This window comes from Sminthopsis crassicaudata, chromosome 3 (genome assembly GCF_048593235.1).
Source record: "Sminthopsis crassicaudata isolate SCR6 chromosome 3, ASM4859323v1, whole genome shotgun sequence".
In the NCBI taxonomy this organism is placed as follows: Eukaryota; Metazoa; Chordata; class Mammalia; order Dasyuromorphia; family Dasyuridae; genus Sminthopsis; species Sminthopsis crassicaudata.
In genome coordinates, this window is record NC_133619.1 from 398,043,289 (window position 1) to 398,066,470 (window position 23,182).

The 23,182-nt window shown below is 34.3% G+C and overlaps 1 protein-coding gene across 1 annotated transcript in view; it reads left to right on the plus strand.

Moving 5' to 3' along the window:
• Nucleotides 1-23,182, plus strand: part of ARHGEF12 (Rho guanine nucleotide exchange factor 12) — a 169,708-nt gene that overhangs the window by 145,747 nt on the left and 779 nt on the right. The window contains 18 exon segments of the mRNA XM_074302550.1: nucleotides 107-142; nucleotides 293-447; nucleotides 2,971-3,117; nucleotides 4,456-4,541; nucleotides 6,280-6,405; nucleotides 7,305-7,419; nucleotides 9,805-9,905; nucleotides 10,156-10,233; nucleotides 11,367-11,442; nucleotides 12,361-12,528; nucleotides 12,997-13,084; nucleotides 13,740-13,826; nucleotides 13,937-14,016; nucleotides 14,581-14,708; nucleotides 14,710-14,806; nucleotides 20,179-20,661; nucleotides 20,989-21,278; nucleotides 22,892-22,958. Of these exon segments, the coding sequence (XP_074158651.1) occupies nucleotides 107-142; nucleotides 293-447; nucleotides 2,971-3,117; nucleotides 4,456-4,541; nucleotides 6,280-6,405; nucleotides 7,305-7,419; nucleotides 9,805-9,905; nucleotides 10,156-10,233; nucleotides 11,367-11,442; nucleotides 12,361-12,528; nucleotides 12,997-13,084; nucleotides 13,740-13,826; nucleotides 13,937-14,016; nucleotides 14,581-14,708; nucleotides 14,710-14,806; nucleotides 20,179-20,661; nucleotides 20,989-21,278; nucleotides 22,892-22,958 (2,408 nt within the window).

The window sequence follows — 23,182 nt, forward strand, 5'->3', positions numbered from 1 at the left end:
AAATCAGTTTTCTTGGTTCTACTCATTTCACGTGGTATCAATCCACAATTTTTTCATGGCTTTTTTTTTTTTTCTTTTTTTCTTTTTGTTTTTTCCCATTGTTTAGGTTCCCTGAACATGGAACACCAAAATCTTTTCGGAAGTGAGTCCTCATTTTAAATAGCTTTTAGCAAAGACATGTATTAAGATAGATATATTTTAATATTACTAATTGCTACTGTTTTTTAAACTCATTTTGTTTCCTTGTTTGCTTATTATAACTTAAATAAGTTTGATTTTTTTTCTATTCTAGACTTGATAGTATAGCTTTTGGGGAAAGTCAGAGTGAAGATGAGCAGTTTGAAAATGACTTAGAAACAGATCCACCAAATTGGCAGCAGCTTGTTAGCAGAGAGGTGCTCCTGGGGCTAAAACCTTGTGAGATCAAACGGCAGGAAGTGATCAATGGTAAGTTTAATCATTTTTCTCCTTGACCTTTTATCATGTTTTGTAGGAATACAGCAGTCTCTTTATCTTTGGACTCTGTCAGTTTTCTCTAGCCTTATATAATAAGGTTAGACAAAATAGTCTAAAAGTACTACCCATCTCTAAATCTTTGGTTATTATTAATCTTAAATCAAAAGGCAATCTTCAGAATACAGTGAATTGTAAATCTTATAGCTGCAAATGATCTCAAGTTCGTCTAGTTCTCTGTTTGCAGTTGAGTAAAGTATCAATATCCTCATTTTTATAGATGAAGCCACCTGAGAACTTGGGAAGACTTAATTAGGGGCACATTGTTAATAGGAGTGGATGCTGTAGGTCTTCTGTGTCATTAGATAGTACTTTGTTGACTAGACCATGTAGTTGTGAAAAGCATATAAAGACTATTCATAATCTTTAGAACATAATTAGAATAAGCTACACTTTTCTACTTCAAGTGGAAAAGGCTCCTATTATAACAACAACAATAATAATAGCAACTACTGTTTGCATAGTGTCTTCTATATGCCAGGTATAGTACTAAGTGCTTTACAAACATTGTTTCATTTGTTTCCTACATTAACCTTGTGAAATAAGTGGTGTTGCTAATACCACTTTACAGATGAGGAAGCCAAGTAAACCAGCACTTAGGTGACATGCCCAAGGTCATACCACTTTGTCTAAAGTTAGATTTTAACTTGGGTCTTCCTGATTTCAGTGCCTTCTGCTATGCCACTCAGCTATCCGTTTATTATGATATAGAATGTGCAGACAGAAAAATATAATCAGAAAATATTGTCACTTCTGAATAGGACCCATTTTAAATCTATAATCCACATCTACTGTCACTGAAGCCTTACCCCAGTTTAATTATTCTGACATTTAAGTAATTCATGCTTAACAGTGTCAATGCCAACAGACCCTCTTCAGCATATTCTATTAATCTGGAAGGCCCAGGAATGTAGACCTGGAATATGAGCAACAAATTCTGATGTCCAAAGACTTGCATTGCTGAGTCTAGAGAAGATTATTACCCCTAGATAATGACTTTTTCTGTTATGTCAAAGCAGTTAATGAAGACCATCCATCTGCTTAAGCATGGAGAGGTGCTCATCATGGAGCATCTGATGTGGTAAAATCACACATATTCTAACTATAGCATAGTCTTTTAATCATAATAATTAATGGGACTTAAGTTTGATGCAAAGCCTATAAATTTATGGTGTTAAAATTTTGATAAAGCAATAGTGTTCTGTTAAAAAGTTAATTATGGTGTCAGTGGTTATTGTTAGCTTAAAAATTTAGAAATTTAAAATGATGCTATGCAAATGGTGAATGCTTCCTCTTCATCTGTAGACCTTGTGGTTAAGGAAAGAGTAATCTGGTCTCAAAGTCAGGAAAACCTGGCCTCAATTCCCACCTTTCTAGGCTGAGATGATGTGTTTGGGACTCTGGACAGGTCACTTAATCTCTCATGCTCTGGGCAATTCTCTAAGATTGCAAGTTGCAGAGAAGATGCCAATTATGCTTGGGCTAGTTTTCTTACCTGAGAGTTGCCCAGGGTACTGAAATCACAGGTCCAGTTTCTTTCTCTCCCTAATTATCAATATATTTAAGTACATTATGTTTTTTGTTGTTCAGTCGTTTTTCAGTTGTGTCCAGTTTTTGATGACCCAATTTGAGGTTTTCTTGGGAAAAATTCTGAAGTAGTTTGTCATTTCCTTCCTCAAATCATCTTACGGAGAAGGAAACTGAGGCAAACAGAATTAAATGATTTTTCCAGGACTACACATCTAGTAAGTGTCTCAGCCAGATTTGAGCTCAGGAAGATGTCTTCAGATTTTGGGGCTGGTGCTGTGTCTATGCTAGCTACCACCTAGCTGCCCTTATGTTACCTGATAATTATATATTTCTTTTATTTGCATGATTCCATTTCATCCTTACAACAACTCTTTTAGAATTGGAAGGAGAAGTATTATAATTTTCATTTTCATGTTATAGATTATTATATTATTAATGTTGATTGTTTTAAGGTTTGACAAATGTTTTCTATACATTATTCAATTCAATACAACATTAGGAAACTGGCTCTCAGGAAGGTGAAGTCCTTTACCTAATGTCACAAATGGTAGATTCTGAATTAAAAGTACTTCTTTCATCATCCCAGCTTGGAGATGAGGAGACTGAGGTCCAGAGAGGCTAAATGATATCCCTCCAGTCTTTCTCACAAATCATTTGAGACAGAAGGAATAGTCAACTTAGGTCTTCTGACTCTTGGCCTGTGACATCAAATAGGTATTTAACCTGAGCCAGTATGAATAAACAGCTGAAACACTTTCACAGAGTGAAAGCTATTGAGTACATAAGTAATAATATATCCTCTGTAAATTAAATTGTATGTTCTGTAACTGACCTTCCTGAGCTCTGGTTTCTGCTTGTTAGACACTTCCTTGACATAATAGGATAGGATCTTTTTTTGATTGAAATCGCCCCTTCTCTTCTGTGCAGAGTTGTTCTACACAGAGCGAGCTCATGTCCGGACACTGAAAGTTCTAGATCAGGTGTTCTACCAGCGAGTATCCCGAGAAGGGATTCTGTCATCGTCAGAATTGAGAAGAATCTTCTCCAACCTAGAAGAGATTCTTCAGCTACACAGTAAGAGAGACTAACGCTGAGTTTGATCACTGGAGCCACAGGGTGTGAACAAAGGAAGATGATGGCTGAAAGTAAACAAGAGCAAATCTATAAAGAAAAACCTTTTTGAACAGTGTGTCTTCTTGGCTAAATTCCTCTTGATTTGAACAATGTGTCATTTTGACTAAATTCATAACTATTTTCTAGGAAGAGTATAGAGTACTGTCTTCTATAAATGCTTATTGGTGGATAGGTTTGTTAATTTAATGTGCAGATTCTTTTTAAAAATAAGAGAAGCTACTCTAAAAATTCAAGGTGAAATAAATTGAATTTCCAAAGTTCTGTCTTCAGCCTTCTTACCTTGTCTACACTGTATCCTTTAGTGATCCAACTTAGTCCAATAATCTCCATGCAGATCACTCCCCAATTTGTATTTCAAGCTCTGATCTTTCTCTTGAGTCTTGTAGCTCTACTTGTAAATAGGATGCTTCCACTTGAAAACTACAAACCAACATACATATATAAAGCTAAACTGAGTTTATTTCCTCAACCTTTCTTTCTGTTATCTTTGTCAGTGACATATACTATCCTACTATTTTCAAAAATTTGGTTTTGGTATGACTTTGGCTTTTCACTCTTTTCACCAAGTTAGTTTCCAAGTTCTTTTAGTTCACTATCTTCACTCTCTTATCCTTAGTACAGGCTTTTTTTTTTTTTTTTTTTTAACTATCTGTTGTTATCTCCCTGGGTTTATTATCTCCTTTCATTCTGTTCTTTCTACTGCTGCCATATTAATTTTACTTATTTTCAAACCTGATCATGTTATTCTTTTGCTCAAAATGCCTTCCAAGTTATCCATTACCTATTTATAAAGTTTAATTTTAACTTTAATAGAATAAAGTTAAAAGTTTTTAACCTGGTCCTCCAAGCCTGCCAACATATTACTTTTCTGTCATCACCTTTCACAACTCCCCATTATATATACTGCATTGCAGTGAACTACTCACCAATTAGTTTACCCATACCATGAAGACCCATTTGAAATTTTCCTTTATTCATACTGTTTCTCTACCCACCTTTCTCCAGTCATGAAATCCTAACCATCCTTTAAGGTCCAGCTCAGAGTTCTATTTCATGAAGACTTTCACAAATTTTTTCCTCTTTGACTCAATATTATTTTTCTTGCTTCAGACCTCATGTAGCACTTGGTTTATATCTCTCCTATCCATTTGCCAAATGTAATTGTTGTTTCTTTCAGAATGTAGCTGAGCATATAATTAGACTTTTAATAAATATTTATTAAAGTTTTAAATTTGTGATTAAAATGACAATTATTTTTTTCCTCTTGCTTTTTTCAAGTTGGGTTGAATGAACAAATGAAAGCTGTTCGAAAAAGGAATGAGACTTCTGTAATTGATGAGATTGGAGAAGATTTATTGATCTGGGTAAAGATTTTTACTATGAATATTTCTGGAACCAGTTGATTTGTAATCAGAATGGAAGTTAAGCAAATGTAATTTTTCTTATAATATGTAAACTCCCTCACTTTATAAAACTGAATTGTGTTGGTTGTGTCATATTAAGTATTGAAATAGAGGGCTATTATTCATTTATTTAAAAAGATGAGTTATTTGTCTTCCAAAGAGTATTGGGTAAAATGGAATAAGTTGGTTAAAATTGTTTATATCTCATGACTCCAATTCCTACATTCCATCAAAACATGCATATATATCCAGAATTTTTGATTGAAATATTCATATTACTCCAACAAGAGAAAAATGAAAATACTTTTTCTCATTTAATAATAATTTGTCTCATTTAAAATGTAGGGAGGGAAGTAGCAATATCAGTCAACCAACAAGCACTTATTAAGCATCTACTGTTTTCTAAATTCTGTACTATGTGCCAGAGATACAATGGAATAGGGATGGATGTTGGAAAAGTAGACATTTATGTTGAACCTACTGTGTGCTTGGCAGTGTGCTAAATGTTTTACGTATATTATCCCTTTTGATCCTCACAATAATCATGTGATGTAGTTGCTATTATTATCCCCATTTTACATTGGGGAAACTGCATTTAAATGACTTACTCAAGGTTACAAGGCCAAATTTGAACTCAGGTTTTCCTGACCTCAGACCCAGTCCTCTATCTACAGCATTACCATCTAGCTCAAAAAGATAAAAGCATAATGATTCCTTCTCTCAAACAATTTACATTCTAACAAGAGAAACAAGGGTTACATATACATATATATATATATATATATATATATGACCAAAACATACATAAAAAGCCTAATGCAAGATAAGCTTAGAGGGAAAGCAGCAACAGAAGGCAAGAAAGGAGTCAGGAAAAGCTCCATGCAGAAGGTAGCACTTGATTGGAGTCTAAAAGGAAACCTTTTGGAAAAGAAAAGGATTTAGGGGAAAGATAGTGAGATCAAGAGAAATATGGCAGTGAATTTGCTTATCTGGGAGTCATCTTCATTGAGATAATAGTCCATACAAGACTATGGGGTTACCCAGAGAGAGTCTAGAGGTGAAAGAGAAGGCCAATACAGAATTTGGGAGGAGAATTAATAGTTAGGGGACTTGATAAGGTTGATGAGCTGGCAGAGGACACCTGGAATAGACAGTTTAGAAAGAGGAATAGATAACAAAACTGTTAATACCTAGGAAAACTAATTAAAACTTTGTCACCCCAGAACAGCAGTGTATTTGGTGTCCCATGCTAGTGAAGAACAAACTTTTCTCTGTCTTGTAATTATGTGTTATTTACAGAAGAGGGAACTGTCAAGCATGATCTTGGAGTTGGCTCTCTTCACTTTTAAGCCATGACAGAATTAAATAGAGATGATTGTTGAACTCCCTTTCAACTTAGTCTGTAATTTCTATAAATAAATATTTATTGGTTGACAAATTGATCTTCCAAAATCAAGATTTTAGATAATGAGGAAAGATCTGCTTATTTTAGTGGAATGAAAAGGATTTTATTTTTAATAGATAAAAGTTTCTCTCCTTCTCCCTTGTAAATAAATAGTTAATCTACATCTGTTATCACTTGAAAATACTTCCAGTGAAAAGGGACTTTTGGTTCATCATCTTGCCTTGGGTTGATCTTGCCTTGTGTTGTGTTGTCTTATTATCCCTTCTCTATTGTTTCCTTACATTCTTGGCACAGTTCAGTGGATCAGGAGAGGAGAAGTTGAAACATGCAGCTGCCACCTTCTGTAGTAACCAGCCTTTTGCCCTGGAAATGATCAAATCTCGTCAGAAAAAGGACTCTCGATTCCAGACTTTTGTGCAGGTGAATTAAACTGCTGAGTCAGCAGTAAGAGCTAGTGCCAGCTCTGGCTCTTAACAAAGCTAGGATAAACTAGGAGTATAATTAAGATTAAGTCACTTACTAGAATTGTGTCTGGCACTGGCCCTATATCAAGATTATTTCCAGCCCTGGATTATCTTCATTAAATCATTTCTGGAGGGTAGAATATTAACATTGTCAAGTGTTCAGTAATACTTTGATAAAAAGAATATTTAATAATCAGGATCAAGACACCTGCTACAGATGTTCAGCAGTGCTATTGATGTATGATCAAGTATTTGTTTGCATCTATTGGGATGCTGGGGTGAAAGTAGTAGAACAAAAGTCTGACTCAGGAAAACACAATTAAAGGCATATGCTTTGAAAAAGAGAATGATGTAGATGCTTTGTGTGTTATGCTCATTTCAATGAAAAAAATACCACATTAGCTCAGTAATTTATCATGGGAAATATCAGACAAAATAAAATATAGCTTAATTAAAAAAAAAAAGATATAGTTTCTTAATTTTCAATATGAAATTGATAATGTCCCTAGAAAGCAGTGACTTCATTTTATTACAAATTGATGATAGGTATCTGTAATGAAGGAATGGAGCCATTGGTTTAATGGTTTAGTGATGCTATTCTTCCCATATTTGATTAAAGATAATAGGTTTATGAAATATTGGTTATAAATCTTGGCATCTTTTGCCTTAATTAGTGGAAATGTATTTAATTTGTATGTGTACATAAAACGTGTGTGTGTATATACATATATATTTGTATATACACACATACATACATACATACACGCATACGTGAAATAGATTGTACATGTTCAAATAATTATAGGTTTAATATAAATGACAATTGCAGCTTAATTTTATGCTACTTAATTTTAGGATGCTGAGAGTAATCCACTATGCCGTCGACTGCAGCTAAAGGATATTATTCCTACTCAAATGCAGAGGCTCACTAAATATCCCCTTCTGCTGGATAATATTGCTAAATATACAGGTACAGTATTCCCTTTTAAATGGAGAAAGGCACAAAATACTGCCTCCTGTTTGTTAGTCTCACATAGTACCCTTTTATCTGAAAACTTGTTTTCTTCTGCTTTCCCTTACCAAACTGAGTTCACTAATTCTTTGACTCCCTCCACAGGCTACTTTCTCTTCTTTATTCTCTGCTTTCTTTCACCAAACCCTACTTTTCATCCATACCATGATCTATAATTCTTTGATACCCCTTTCCCCTCCCCCCCTGCTTTCCCTCCTCCCCCCAATTCTCTTCTAGGCCATTTAAAGTACAGATCCAACAATATTATCCTCCACTTCTCACCCCACTGCAGTTCATTCAACTAAATTGATTTCATGTCACTTCAAAAATCAAATAGAAAAACTTTATTCAGTATTCAAAGCTCTTCATCCCTTCCTCCTACTTTTTCAGTCTTTTTATACCTTACTCCCCATTATATACTCTTTGACCCAGTGACATTGACCTATGGCTTTCATTTCATTTGTTGTCTCTGGATATTACTCTAGCTGTCCTCCGTTCCTAAAATGTTTTTCCTTGGCTCCACCTTTTGACTTCCCTTTCCTTTGAATATTAGCTAAAATCCCATCTTTTATAGCAATGGTATCAAACTCAAAAGCAATCTCTCTGAGATACATGTTGACTCGGAAAACCACAAATTCATGATTTTTTCCAATTACATTTTATTTTGGTTTTAGAGCTTTTAGAAGTTTTATAGGTATTTGAGAGTGCCCTAAGTTTGATACATCTGTTCTTTAGAAAACCATTCACCTTTCTTAATTCTAATGCCTTCCCTTTTTAAATTATTTCATGTTCAACTTGTTTGTACTCATTTGCTTGCTTGTTTTTACTTATTTGCTTGCTTGCTTTTTCCCCACTATTAGATTGTAAGCTCCTTGAGAGCAGGAACTGTTTTGCCTCTTTTTGGATCACCTCTCCTTAGCACAGTGCTCAGCATGTAGTAGGCACCTAGTAAGTATTTATTAACTGGCCAAATGATATGACAAAATTATAAATTAAAATGTTTAGTCTACTTTAGTCTCTTTAAAATGGCATATCCTAGAATTGTGTAGTGCATACTATACCAAGATCAAGGGAAATTTTTTCTTTGTCTATAAATTAGGGTGAGGAGTTGGGAAGTCCTGAGGAGACAGTTGGATTAAGTAATTTCCCATACTATACTTTAGACTAATCATATATTTGAATTATCTACTGAGGATCCTCCTAAGCAATTAAAGATATTGCAAGGGTAGGAATTGGATGCCTAAGGTAAAAGAAAAGTAAGAATAGAAAAGAGAGGACAGAAAATTACTGAAAAGGAATTAGTGTTTTTTAAAGCTTTTAAAGTCTGTTTTTAAGCAGTAACAGTCTTTTGTTAGTAAATTTATGAATTGGTGGAATTTTGCCAAGCTCTGATAATTGGGAAACATTGGACTAAATGTTCTTTTTAAGGGTCCTTCTAGATTCAATTGCCAATGTATGACTCTTTGATTCTGTTCAGGCTTTACAGACATGCATAAAGTACTTACTGTAATACTGTAGTATTGACTTTCATTTGGTGAAAATTGAAACAAAGTTAGCTTTCTTCAGTCCTTTTTTAGAGTCATGTGCTTGTAGCTTTTAAAATTATTTAGTGCAACTAAACTTTTGCTCATCTAATGTTGTACCATAGAATTTAAATATACATATCAGGAAATTGAAAATTATAGTTCTTTCTGGAAACAATAGTTTACTTCTTATATGTATAAGTAGGATTTTGTCTTACTAAAAATGCCATTAAATTTTATGTTTTACTGTATTTGTGCAATATGACTGGATTATTATTGTCTGGAGAAGTATAACTTTGAAAACTGATTTTTAGCATTCCTTAAATTCTCAGCAAGAGTATGACAATCAGATACTTTCATTGAATTTCTTTTTAATGATATGGATTTTGTAAACTATTTTTATCCTTAGCTTAAATCTGATTTCACATTCAATTAAATATATTTTTATGGAGGTATTTGGATTTAGGGAACTCTTCAAACAATAATATCTTAAAATAAATATGGTTCCTTATATATGGAGCTCTACATCCTGACTCTTTATTGTTTAAAATAATGTGGTTAGCAGAAGTCTTTTGTTGTACTATTTTTATAGCTTTACTGCCAAGAAAAATGTTTTCAAACCTGTTTAATGACTTGACATTTACTGAGACTCTCATGACATTTTTGAACTTAAAAATTACTTTTCAACTAGATAGAAAAAAATCTTAAAATATTAGAGCACTGATTTAATGGATTGAAATAAAATTTCATTTTCTATCTTCTCATCAAATTTTGGTCATTTTGTTTGTTTTTTTCTTTTTTCTATCTTGGCCAATTTCAGAACGGCCAAAGGAAAGAGAAAAGGTAAAGAAAGCAGCAGATCACTGTCGTCAAATCCTAAATTATGTGAATCAAGCTGTCAAGGAGGCAGAGAACAAACAGGTAAAGAGCAAAAAATGCTTAACAATAAAGGCACCAAGGGGTGGAAAATGTGGGACTGGTTAAAAAAAAAAAAACAAAAATTAAAAAACCATCTCCCTGAAATACTAGCTGTTTTAGTTATTGGAAAATTAGAGGGAAAGACTTTTTTAACTGGTATTTAACTGGTCATTGCACCCTGGTACAGCAACAGTTTACAATACTATCACTTCACCAGAGCATTAACCCTGGCTCTATGTTATCTCATTTCCAGCGCTTAGAAGATTATCAGCGCCGCCTTGATACGTCTAACTTGAAGCTGTCAGAATATCCAAATGTTGAAGAGCTTAGGGTAAGAGAGGTCTAATGTTCTTAATAGTTTTTATAGAGTTCAGTTTAAGTAGAGAATGAATAGGTAATTAACCTTTGTTGGAATTTATTACCATGTAAAGAAAGAAGACATGACATAATGTCCATTTTTGTATGTTTGATGTTCCTTTAAAACTCTGTACTATATTGTAAGATAGCTACTTTAGAGGAGTGTTTATATAATAATCTCTACTCATTTGCGTGTCAGGGTGGAAGAAGTTTCCAAGAAGCTTAGGGACACCAATTTATAATTTAAGTTTTAAAAAAAGTTTGTTTTGTAGTTTGTGCAGAAAGGCTGTTTACTGAATGGACTTCTCAGATTATTGGGTTGAGCAAGATGTTTTAGTCATTCTTTTAAAAAAAAATTCTTCTAAAGCACATAAAAGCTCAACATATAACAGTGACAGTAAATGATAGCAAAGCCTTTACTAAATAAATACTACTTCTAATAAACAAAATTATTTCTTCTTTTTTTGGGGGGTATCGTTATGTATATAATTTCATTAAATGCTACTATATAGCCAATTTAGGTAGGTCTTTTGAATAGATATTCAAAATAAATTTCATTGTGTGATTTGTCTTTGCATAGAAACATGTTTTAATGTGTTTTTTATTTTTTATTGACCTAATCCTCTTTCATTTTTAGGCTGAGTGAACAAACAATGATTTTTATACTAATAATTCATAATTTGAAACTTATTGGTTACCTAGTAGTTTTAGACTTATCATCAACAATGGTCTTTATGAACTCAAGCATATATATTCAAGATCTAGTGACTTGCCAAGAATGAGAATCAAGCTGAAAGAGTAGTTCATTGTAATATTAAAATCAGGAAAATAGGTCTTGCAGTTGCTTTTCTGAGGTTTTTTCCATTCTTTTATATCATTTTGTGTTAATTACTCCACCTTGGTATTTTTTTTCTTGTTTAGATAATTTAGAAAGAATAATGCCAGCTTTTATATAAATAAATAGTTTGAATTTAAATAATGAATATACTTATTGCATTGGTGATGGTAATAATGAAGGTAAAACTTATGGTTGAGTATTACCTCATTCTGAGTTCCAAGAAATCATTTGTGTTGGGTTTTTTTTTTTTTCTTTCCTCATTTTGACAGAATTTGGATTTAACAAAGAGGAAGATGATTCATGAAGGACCATTAGTATGGAAGGTGAATAGAGATAAGACTATTGGTAGGTTGTATGTCTTTTCTGTTGTTGTTGGGTTTTTTTTGTTGTTGTTGTTTGGTTGGTTTTTTTTTTTTTCCCCAGCTGGGGGAAAGAGAATTGAGAGGAAGGTGAAATTCGCTTGAGAAGAGGCTTTTGTTGTTCATGATTTGAAATAATGTAAAATAGCAATGCCACCTTGAACAACTTGTAAACAAAGATATGCTTTGAAAGGAGACTTGACTTGTTTTGTTTTGTTTTGTTTTAACAAGTTCTGAAATGTGTTATATAGTGTTTACTATGTGCCAGGCACTGTGTGGTGATAAGTACATAGCGCATAGCTAACATTCATGCATTTGCTATGAATATCACTCAGGGATATAGCTGTAGTCTTTGCCATGGTCCAATTCCATTTCTACCCAAGTACTACTGTTTTAAAAAGTATTTGTAAGCATTTCATTTGTAAGCAAGGGAAGTTAAATATATAGTTGTTAAAGTTCTGAACACAGTCAGGAAAATGTGAATTTGAATCCTGCCTCTGCCTCTTAACACTTAGTTACTGACACTATAAACAAGTCATTTAATCTTTTTCCATCTGCCAGGTGAGGATAATAATAAAATCTATACTACTGACTTTATTAGGTTGTTTTTGAGTTTTAAATGAAAAAATAAAATAGTATGTGAGCATCCCACAATAGATTGTGAGCTCCTTGAGGCAGTCACCATCTTTTGCTTCTTTTTATATCCCTAGTACTTAAGAGTACCTGTTATGTGGTAGAGGTATTTATTAAATAGTTATTGATTGAGATACTTTACAGTTCTTAAAGTGCTGTATGAACTTTGGCTGTTATAAGGAAGCAAATGTTTACTGGGTCTCAATCTTCATACTGCTTTCCCCCCCCCCGTGAAGTTGGGTATAAATGTGTGGTACCTTCTCTTTTGTAGATCTTTACACATTGCTGCTGGAAGACATCCTTGTACTTCTACAAAAGCAGGATGATAGACTGGTATTGAGATGTCATAGTAAAATTCTAGCATCTACAGCAGATAGCAAACACACGTTCAGCCCTGTAATCAAACTGAATACCGTGTTGGTTCGACAAGTTGCAACAGGCAAGTACTTCCACTGGGTAAAACCACAGCTTGTGGTGCATTGTAAAGTTATTTTAGAAATAACACATTGTCTAGTTAGGACAAGGGACATAAAATTCAGCCCTTGGGCAAACCTGGGAAAACTTCACAAGTTATTTCCCATTTGTAAAGAAATAATAACATGTCTGCCTACATATAAAAATACATGGGTATATGTTTAAATATCTTATAAGAGACTTGAGATGCCTGGATTTTCAGAGCTTTTCTAATATGTCTCTTCATGTAAATGAAGAGTACTAAACACTTTTTGTCTTGGGTAAAATAAATGAACATTTAAGACTTTAGAACATTTGAAATTGGAAAGTCACATCTAAATGCAAAATGAATGCTGTGTGGTATATAATAATTGATTCACTGATATCAATATGTCAACTTCCCCTTGGAGTCCAGAAATATTGGTGGAGTAACGTTTTATTCTCTCTTTTCCAGATAACAAAGCATTATTTGTCATCTCTATGTCAGACAATGGAGCCCAAATTTATGAATTGGTGGCACAGACAGTTTCTGAAAAAGCAGTGTAAGTGACAGTCTCAATTATATTTTTCTACTTAATATTTTCTGTTCATCTCAAAACTTAATAGTTCACAAAACTTATTAGTTTCTTGGCTAAAACGGAATATCTTGAGCAGGGATTATTTTTTTTTTATTGTCTTTGTAATCCCAACACCTATCACAAGTTTACTTAGTGGGTCTTTCATATATGTTGAATTAAATTTAATCTCTTCACAAATTTTCTTTTTAAAAGTTTTTCTCAAGTTTTTAGTGTTTTTTTTTTTTTTTTTTTTTTTTTTTTTTGTGAGACAATTGGGGTTAAGTTACTTGTCCAGGGTCACACAGTAAGGAGATTTTAAGTGTCTGAGACCAGATTTGAACTCAGGTCTTCCTGCCTTCAGGTCTGGTGCTCTACCCACTGTATCACCTAGTTGCCCCTTTAGTGAATCTTTTAAATAGATTACTACATTATTGTTAGTTTTCTTATTAATATGTGACTTTGGCACTTCCATTTTGCTGGCATAGAAATTTCCTCTTTGCAAATCTTAGGTACTTTCTCTTTTCCAGTTGTATTGGATGTAATTTTTCTTATCTTCTCTCATTTTTTTTTCTTTTCTTTCTCCCCCTTCTCTGCTGTGTCACTCCCAACCCATAACTTAACCTCTTGGAACTTCATACAGCTGGCAGGACTTGATTGGAAGGATGGCCCTGACAGTAAAGGAACAGTCCACAAAGCCCATCCCATTACCAGAGTCACCCCCCTGCGAGTGAGTCTTTGATTTTGTTTTCAATTACCATGGTTTTCTAGTTTGTACATTTTGGTTCAGGAATGTTAGGTCCCTGATGGTCATGAAAGATGGTTTTTATCTTTCTGCAGAGGGGAACGTGAGGAAGAAGAAGCTTCAAAGCTGAAGGAGGAATCGCATGGTGTTTCTACCTCTAGTCTTCAGAGTCCAGGTGAACTTACTTCTATTAGCTCAAGGAAAAATGTTAGCAATATATATTATTAAATTTTTAAGGTGGGCAACTAGATGGCAGAGTGGATAGAGTGCGGGCCCTGAAGTCAGGAGGATCTGAATTGAAATCTAGCCTCAGACACTTAATATTTCCTACTGTATGATCCTGGGCAAATCACTTAACCCCAATTGCCCTAGCAAAAAGAAAGAAAGAACACTCTAAATAAATGAATGAATGAATGAATGAATGAATGAATACATATTCTTAAGGTATCTTTGAAAAATTCTGTAGTTCATAGATTTGGGCTACTGATCTAATATGATAGGATTATCAGGATAGCCTGTGTAGTTGAGATTACATTTGAATTCTTCAGGTTAAGAATTATAAGCTTTGCTAGGTTTGACTTTTTCTGCTTTTTTGCTATGAATTTGTTTAAGATGCTAGAATGTAAATCATAGAATTTCTTTTTTTATTTTTTTATTTTGGAAGCATGCCAGGGCATTACTATGGTATTTAGGACTCTACCATTTGTAAATATTGCACCTTTTCTTCTCTATTGAGTAGAAAAACACATGGGAGCAGAAACTTCTTTAATGTCAAAACCTCAGAACCCTTCATCAGTTACATCTGGGAAATCAGAGATCAGTGATCTACTGGCTGAAAGACAGTTTGAAAAGGAACAAGTGGAAGGAAACATCTAAAGAGTCTGGAATGGACTTTCAGAGTACTATCCCAGAACCACATCTCCCTGTTTGTGAAGAGCGCTGGGCACTGGATGCACTCAGGAACTGTAAGTGATTCAGTCAGTCACATACTTTGTGCAAGACATTGTACTTGGATAAGAGAGGATCTCTGTTCTCTAGAAATATTAACAATCTAGTTGAAGTGACCTGATAGCACAGTTTAATTGGAAGTGCTGGATTTAGATCTTGGTTCTTCTCTTACTGCCTGGCTGATCTGAGGCTACTTTAGCTCTTTTGGACCAATCTTTCTTCATCTGTAAAATCAAGGTATTAGACTAGGTGATCTTTTCCAGTAATCTTATATTGGAAATAGGCATGCGTGTGCGCGCACACACACACATACACACTTATACATATATATGAGAGACTTAAAAGCAAAAATTGACAGTAAGAGACAATATATATCAAGTATGTAATAAATGGTGAAGACATTAAAAACTAAGAAGTTTAGAGATTATCATGGGCTGAGGTGACAGGGGAGGATATCAATGAATAGTTAGAATTGATGCAATGGTTAGAAAAAATGGATAGGTATGGAGGCAGAAAGGCACAAGTCTTGATTGGGAGATAGTGAATTAGACTAGTTTGATTGAAATAGAGGATTCGTGCAAAAGAGTATGGTAGATAAAACTAGAAAAAAGGTTGAAGCTAGATTGTACAAGGCTTGTAGATAGAGAGGAGTAACAAAAGGTATTTGAGTAGGGGAATATTATATCAGTGGCACTTTAGAAAGATTAAGATGTGTGAAATGTATTAGAACAAGACCAGAAGTGGAAATATTTAGTAGGTAAGATATTACAGGAAGCTAGCCATTTGCCTTGAGAAGTAAGATTAGAAGGACTTGAAGTTGGGTGATAGTAGTAATAAAAGTGAAGATTTTGGAACTATAATAAGGTAAGAATCCAAAGAACTTGGTGACCAGAGAGAAGGCACAAAGAAGTCAGAAATGATATTAGTATTTTACCTTTGAATTCTGTAAAGAATGGTAGTAATATTAATAGCATCAAGCAAAGGAAACTTGTTTTATCTCAGATATATTGAACTTCAAGTTGTGACAAAGTACCCAAGTGGAAATGTAAGACTGGATTATGTGGAAGAAAGTAAGTCTGGAGATTTAAACCTGGGAATCATCCATATTGTAGTAACAATTGAAGCTTTTGGTTTGACTGGAACTTTTGAGAGAGGATTTCAAGAGTAGAAGAGCAGAGTACTGAGAGTAGTTCATGGAGATGGTGAGAATTGATGCCTGGGAAGAGCACTAAAAGTTAACTTAAAACTCAGGAGTTTTGAAGAATCTATAAATCTACTTTGAGCCTTTCCCCCTTATCTAATTTCTGGATAGTTTTGCATACTCCTAGAAACTTCTACATTGTAAAGATGATAACAGTTTGAAGCTCAGAATTTACACTAATTTTTAAAAATTTAAAATAAACTAAGAAAAGTGTTCTTTGTCTTTGACAATGTGGTTTTACTAAGCCTCATCAAAACTGATCCTTTAGCTGCATTTCTCAGTTTATAATGAACCAAGCCAAACTTATAAAAATATGAATCATTTAATTGATAAATGATCAAAGGATACGAACAGGCAATTTTCAGGAGAAGAAATCAAAACTATTAATACTCACTTGAAAAAATGGTCTAAATCATTACCAATTAGGGAAAAACAAATTAAAACAACTCTGAGATACCACCTCACAGCTGTCAGATTGGCTAATATGACAGAAACAAAAAAAAAAAAAAAACTAATTCTCGAGAGGATGTGGAAAAATCGGGACAATAATGTACTATTGGTAGAGCTGTGAACTGGTCCAACCCTTCTGGAGAACAGGAACTATGCCTAAAAAGCCATAAAATTATGCCTATCTTTTGATCCATAAATACCAAGACTAGCTCTGATCCCAAAAAGAGCAAAGGGAAAAGAACCTATTTGCACAAAAATATTTATAGCAGCCTTTTTGTTTTGTTTTAGTTTTGTTTGGGGGGAGGTTTTTTTTGTTTGTTTGTTTTTTGTAATGGCTAAGAGTTGAAAATTGAGGGGATCTCCATCATTTGGGGAATGATTGATTGAATAAGTTACATATGACTGTGATGTAGTAGTATTTTTTATAAGAAATGATGAGCAGGATGATTTCAGAAAAACCTGGAAAGACTTACATAAACTCGTGCAAAGTGAAGTGAGGAGAACAAGGAGAACATTGTACATAACAACAACAGTATTGAAGACAATCCCAAAGGACTCATGATAAAAAATACTGTCCATATCCAGAGAGAGAGAATTGATGGATTCTGAATATAGATAGAAGCTTTTTTTTTTTTTTAACTTCTTTATTGTGTGTGTGTCTTTGTTCTTTTGCAATATGTCTTAGTCAAAACAAACAAACAAACAAAAAAACCCAAACAGAAAAACATTGTCCTTTAGTTAATTCAACTACATAACTAAATTAGTAGAAACAAAGAAAATTATGGAGCATTTTAATTTTTCTTCTTAATATCTGAGGAAAATTCCTTAGGTTATTTTTTTACAAGCTGAAAAATAACTTGCATGCTTTGAGTTTGAGTATATTTAATGAGAAATTTTCTTTGATAGCCTTTATTTAATGTTCCTTGTATATTGAATATTAGCATGAAGTGATGATCACTGTTTTTCAAAAGTTCATTGCAATGCCAGAATCAAACATTTTCACTACAGCTATGCTATTAAGACAAACTTGCTTGGACTCTTTTTTTTTTTAACTTTTAAATTTTATATAGCATTTTATTTTCCTCAATTACAATGTATATTTTTAATTTTTAACATTCATTTTTAAAACTTAAGTTCCAAATTCTTTCCCTTTATTCTTCTTCATTGCCTTCACCAAAGTCATTTTGAAAACAATATTGCTGTTAATTGTATACAATGTTCTCTTGGTTCTTGCATATTTCACCCCATTATTTTGTGCATCTTGTCATGTAGTTCTAAAATTACTGAGCTATTTGCTTGGACTCTTTTTAATACATTTTTACATGTAAATATATACTTTCCTTGCCAGACCCAGACTTCAGATTACTACCTTCATTTGCCCTATTTGCTACTGCATCTAAAACTTAGCCTATTTAAAACAGAAGTAATTCTTTTTCTCAAAAGAACATCCCCTACCTGGACTTCCCTCTTTCTATTGAAGGCAATACCATCTAGAGTCTCAACATCAGTGTTGTCACTGATTCCTTGTTCTCCCTTTGTTTGATACCAGTTGGTAAAATCTTGTGATTGCACCTCCTTGACATCTCTCACATCTGTCCCATTCTCTTTATCACCACCCTAGTTTAGGATTTTTCCGCATTTTGCCTGAACTCTCATAATAGCTTCCTCGTTGGTCTTCATGCTTTAAGTTTTTCTCTTCTTCAGACTAAATTCCTGTCCAAATGATTTTTAATAAACTCCAACGAATCTCTTTTGCCTCCAAGGTTAAATATAAACTCCTCTATTTAGCCTTTTGCAACCTGGCTCATCCTCCCCTTCTAGCTTGTATTATGCATGATTCTCTGCTTCACACAGACTGGTCTTAGATTTCTCCTCCATGACATGCCAGCCCTTTTCTCTGCACTTTTCACTGCCCATCCCTTATATTGACAATGTATTTCTTACTTCACCTTTGCCTTAAAAACCTGCCTTTCTTTTTCTGTTATGCTTAGGTGACATAGAATACATGAATCTTTTCTTAGTTTCTAATTCTCCCCAGTTTATTCAGTATCTCTTTTGGTCTTGCCCAATGGAAGGTAAGCTCTTTAAAGGCATTTATATCTTCATCTCTCTATTGCTGACTGCGGACAGTGCCTGGAACATCGCTGGTACTTAAATATGTGTAGGTTGATTGAATGGGATAAGAAAAATGTAGTAGAACCAGCATTAATGGTTGCAAGAATGACTTATGTCCATACACTGATCACTTCTGAGGTATCCAAATAACCTAAGAAGGTGTTAAATTTTTAGTCAAAATTTTAAAAAGCATTAAACCTGCAATTATTTTGTTGTCAACTTTTCTTACAATTGATGGATTCAGATGTAATGAGAAATATTTTCTACCTAACCTTAATCACTGAATGGGTGTCTTCTCAGTTACACCAAGACCTGTTGAAGACCTTAGCTTAAAAAGGCCAAAGTTTCCCATTGAATCCAGGGCCATCTCCAGTTGTCCTGATCTGTATCTGGTGGGAAAGTGAGGCAGTTGACTTTGTCCAGCTCTCCTTTACTTAAATCCAATTCACTTGCATGTTATAGCATCTCCTCCCTGATGTCATGGTAGTCTTCAAAAACGAAGGACAAAATAACAGCAACTAAGATATTTGTAATCTGCTTATTATAGTTAGTAGGAAAAATTTGGTTCTAATTAAAATTATGTGCTTGAGTTGTTATAGCCCTGTTATTGAAGAATTGACATTTTAAATGTTCTATTTGTTAAGACCCTCTACTTTTCAGCCAACAACCATTTATTAGTTTCCTGTTTTATGCTAGAGACTGGCCCTAGGACTGAATATACTAAGACATATATGAAACATTCTTATCCTTAAGTACCTTACCTTCTGTAGGGAAGAAAACACGGATAAAGAGAAGTCATTGCATTCTAATTATAGGGAAGGCACTGACATCAAGGGGCATTGGGGAAAGATGGCAAGAAAGAGGCCCCTGAGTTAAACTTTGAAGGAAACTAGCAAAGGTAAGGGAGTGCCCTGTATTCCAGGCAGAGAGGGGATAAGTCCATAGAAAGGGACAGAAATGGAAGGTGAAATGTCATATCTGGGGAACAGCAAGAAAGTCAGTTTGGCTACACCAGAGTTCATGAAAAGGATCCATTTATAGGTTGGAACAGAAAAGAAGAACCAGATTACAAAGGGCTTTAAATCACAGGAGAGTTTTCCTTTGGTTTTAGAAGAAACAGGAAACCACTGAAATTTGTTGAGCAGAGCAGCAGCATAGTAAGAACTGTGCTTTAGGAACTCCAGGAGAATTTCCAAAAAATGCTTCCTTATATTTACATAGCATCTATTTCTGAGTAACTTATAAAATTTCATGGTGTTTTTTTTTCCCCTCTAACCTAATTTTCTCAGTATGTGTAAAAAGTAGAAGAAAACTAGTGTTCAGTTAACTTGCTCAGGCCACATAGCAGTTCTTGAAGGCAATTAGGTGATACCTTATGGCTCCAAGATCAAACTTAAATGCACTGTAGGTGTACTTGGCAATTTATTTCAGCATTTTAAATGCCAAAGCATATGCAAAATGACCTTAACATATGGTGCCTGGGTTATTAGAAATTAATTTATTAGATGTTATTAAGTGTTTGTTGTTTGATTTTCCATTTAGAAATGTCTTGGTCACTCAATTTGAATCCTGTTAGAAACTAAACTGTTAGAAACTATATTCTTTCTTTCTTTCTTTTTTTAGTGGGTCTATTGAAGCAGTTGCTGGTACAGCAGCTAGGTTTGACTGAGAAGAGGATTCCTGAAGACTGGCCACATTTTTCCAGGTTTAGGACATCTCAGGGGGTGCAAGTAGAAAGTCCAGGTGTGATCCAAAATGTCTTAGATCACTCTGAAAATAATAAGACCAGCCAGTTTGATGAAGGACATACGTCCCTCCAAACCAGAACTGGCCAAATTGCATGTTACAGCCCAAGGACTTCAATTGAATCCCCAGTTCCACAGGATTATATGGAACTGGCATCTCAAGATAGCAGGGCAAGTAATGTTTTAGTCATGGACCACATGATCATAACCCCAGAGCCGTCTAGTGCAGAGCTAGAAGGGGGTCCTGATGACAGCGGAGAGCACTTTTTTGATGCCCGTGAAGCCCACAGTGATGATAATCCTTCAGAAAGTGATGGGACAGAAAGAAAGGAAGAGGAAGCTCTTCAGTTACGGATCTCAGGCAAGTTCATTATGAACCATTCTGGTGACATTATGTTGTTCCTTCATCTGAAATATATGATGTTATATCCTGGTACACAAGTACCAATCAAGTTGGATAAAAAGTATTGAATTTTTTTTCTTAACTTTCTTAGAAGGTGTAGAATTTAAAAAATATAATTATATCTAAAATTGTTAAACAGCTTGAAATTGTAAAATCAGAAAACACTAGCCACAGCATGGTTAAATATGGGTATTTGAGTATTTGTATACTTGCCCAGTAGTAGCTAAAGCTCACTGAGTTGTCAGCTGTTGATAGTGGTGGTAACTTGTTCTGCTTCCTCATCAGGAAATGTTCTGATCCTTGATGGCTTTGAAACAGTGCAGGAAAGCTCTACTGAGGAAGAAGGTGTTTCAGACCTCCCTTCTGTGGGCTGGGCTCACGAGCAGCAATCTGTTCTCAATCCCCGGTCTGATGGAGGAGGTTCTCCATTCACTCCTGAGTTCCTAGTCCAGCAGCGCTGGGGACCTGGAGAGGAGTCTGGCTTCAGTGCCCAGAGTCCCTCTTCCTCTGCAGATTCACACAGCCAGATCATGCAGTATATTCGGAAGATAGAGGCTGACCTTGAACACTTAAAGGTATCCATTGCTACTTTTTAAAGCCTGTTTTTAGCATCCCTAACATTTGTTTCCAAGTGGCAAATGTTGCAAAATGGAAGCAAAGAAAGAATGAAAAACTGATGTCAATAAACCTTGTAGAGTCTGAATATGTTTGCTTTCTTTGTCCATGGAGAGCACAGGTGGCTGGCTTCTCAGATTATTAAATCACAAGAACAGGAAACATGCTTCTATTTCTATGTTTTCTTAATATCTCCAAATTAAAGGGTCTAAAAGTATGTGCTTTTCTTGATTGATGTTTGAGAAGATTTGAATAATTTTCTATTATAAATCTAAACCAGGCAAAAGCCAAAACTTGCTATTGCCTTTTTTTTTTTTTTTTTTTTTTTGTAACACACTGTGGTAGTAGTAATAGTTTACTGAGTCTTATGACAGATGAAGAAGCTTTAGAAGCTTTTAGATTGAGCCTAAAACCACTTCTTCTGATAGTCCCAGCATTGAAGGAGATTTGTTTGGAAAGTAAACAGAAGTTTGCCAGCTCCTGTTAGGTTTTAGAGGCAGTTTCATCAAAAGTAGAGAGAGCAAAGGGGCAGATGTATAAATAGACTGCCATTTTGTAAAATCAACCTCTTTATCCCATATATTTTCTCATTGTCCTTTTTTATATGGTTTCTACAAGATAAAAGACTCTGCCAACTTTAACTTATGTTTTTGGAGGTTCATTGTATTACAGAATTAACAATAGCTTGAAACTTTTTTCTTTTCTTTTCTTTTTTTTTTTTTTTTTTTGGAGGAAATGGATCACATCTTAATATCTGCCTCCTTATTCTGTAATAGAGTGAGATGCTAAAGAGTTTAGATATATTAGAGGTATATTGTACTTTTACTAGACTAAATAGCTGTGAAAGGGAAAGGAGAAAATAGTAATGTTCTATCATTTTGGCAGTCTGACCTCTTCCACATTTTAACTTTATTAGGATATATATTTTCCTGATTTTATATAATGTTGCCCTGTACTTGATGAAATGGCTGAAATTCATTTATGTAAACAGGCTAATTCTGATGAACCTCATGTTATACAACATAAAACAGTTAATAAGGCAACTTAACAAAAAGCTTTGTGGGGACCTTATATGTTTGTTTTTCCTTTTTTTTTGTACTCAAGTGGATCTATAATTTCACTGATTTAGTTTGACCCTCTAACAATGCACATTATTGCTCGTTTTTGCTGGCCTTTCCTACTTATTTTCTATTTGTATTCTCTCAAAATTTTGGCTCAAGTCAGTTCACTATGCATAAGACTTTATCCTGACTTTGTAGGAGGACCAGGATTACTCTGGCTATCCACTGGCTATTCCTTGTTCTTACCACCTAATTAACCCATCTTTCTTATATATCACTTCCAAATTATTTCTAGCATAGAATTGTAGGAGAAATAAAAGTTGTTCTTTTTCGTAGGCAAAATTTCTAAACAAGATAATGTTCTTATTTGAAGGCATCTAAGTGAAATATGAAAGACTAAAGCAATTTTACAATAAGTTAATTGCATTAAAAGCTTTAATTCCCTTTTCTAAAAATCTTCCCTCCTTTCACCTCTGAAATCAGATGAAAATCATATGGGTTGTGTTTTACAGAAGGTGGAGGAAAGTTACATGACTCTTTGCCAAAGGCTGGCTGGATCAGCCCTCACCGAGCACTCAGGTATGTGGAAAATCAACATGCTCTTACATGATCATATATCATTTAGAAGCTCTAATGTCATTACTTCTCTCCTCACCTTTTTCAAAAGCCACGGATTAAGAAAATAGTAAATTAGAAAATTAGAAATAACGGTAATGAAAAATTTATTAATGCTTTTCTGATTCTACCTAATGGTAGAGAAAGTGGGCTTCCCTTAGCTTTTATAGCACTTTTGTGTTCTTTAT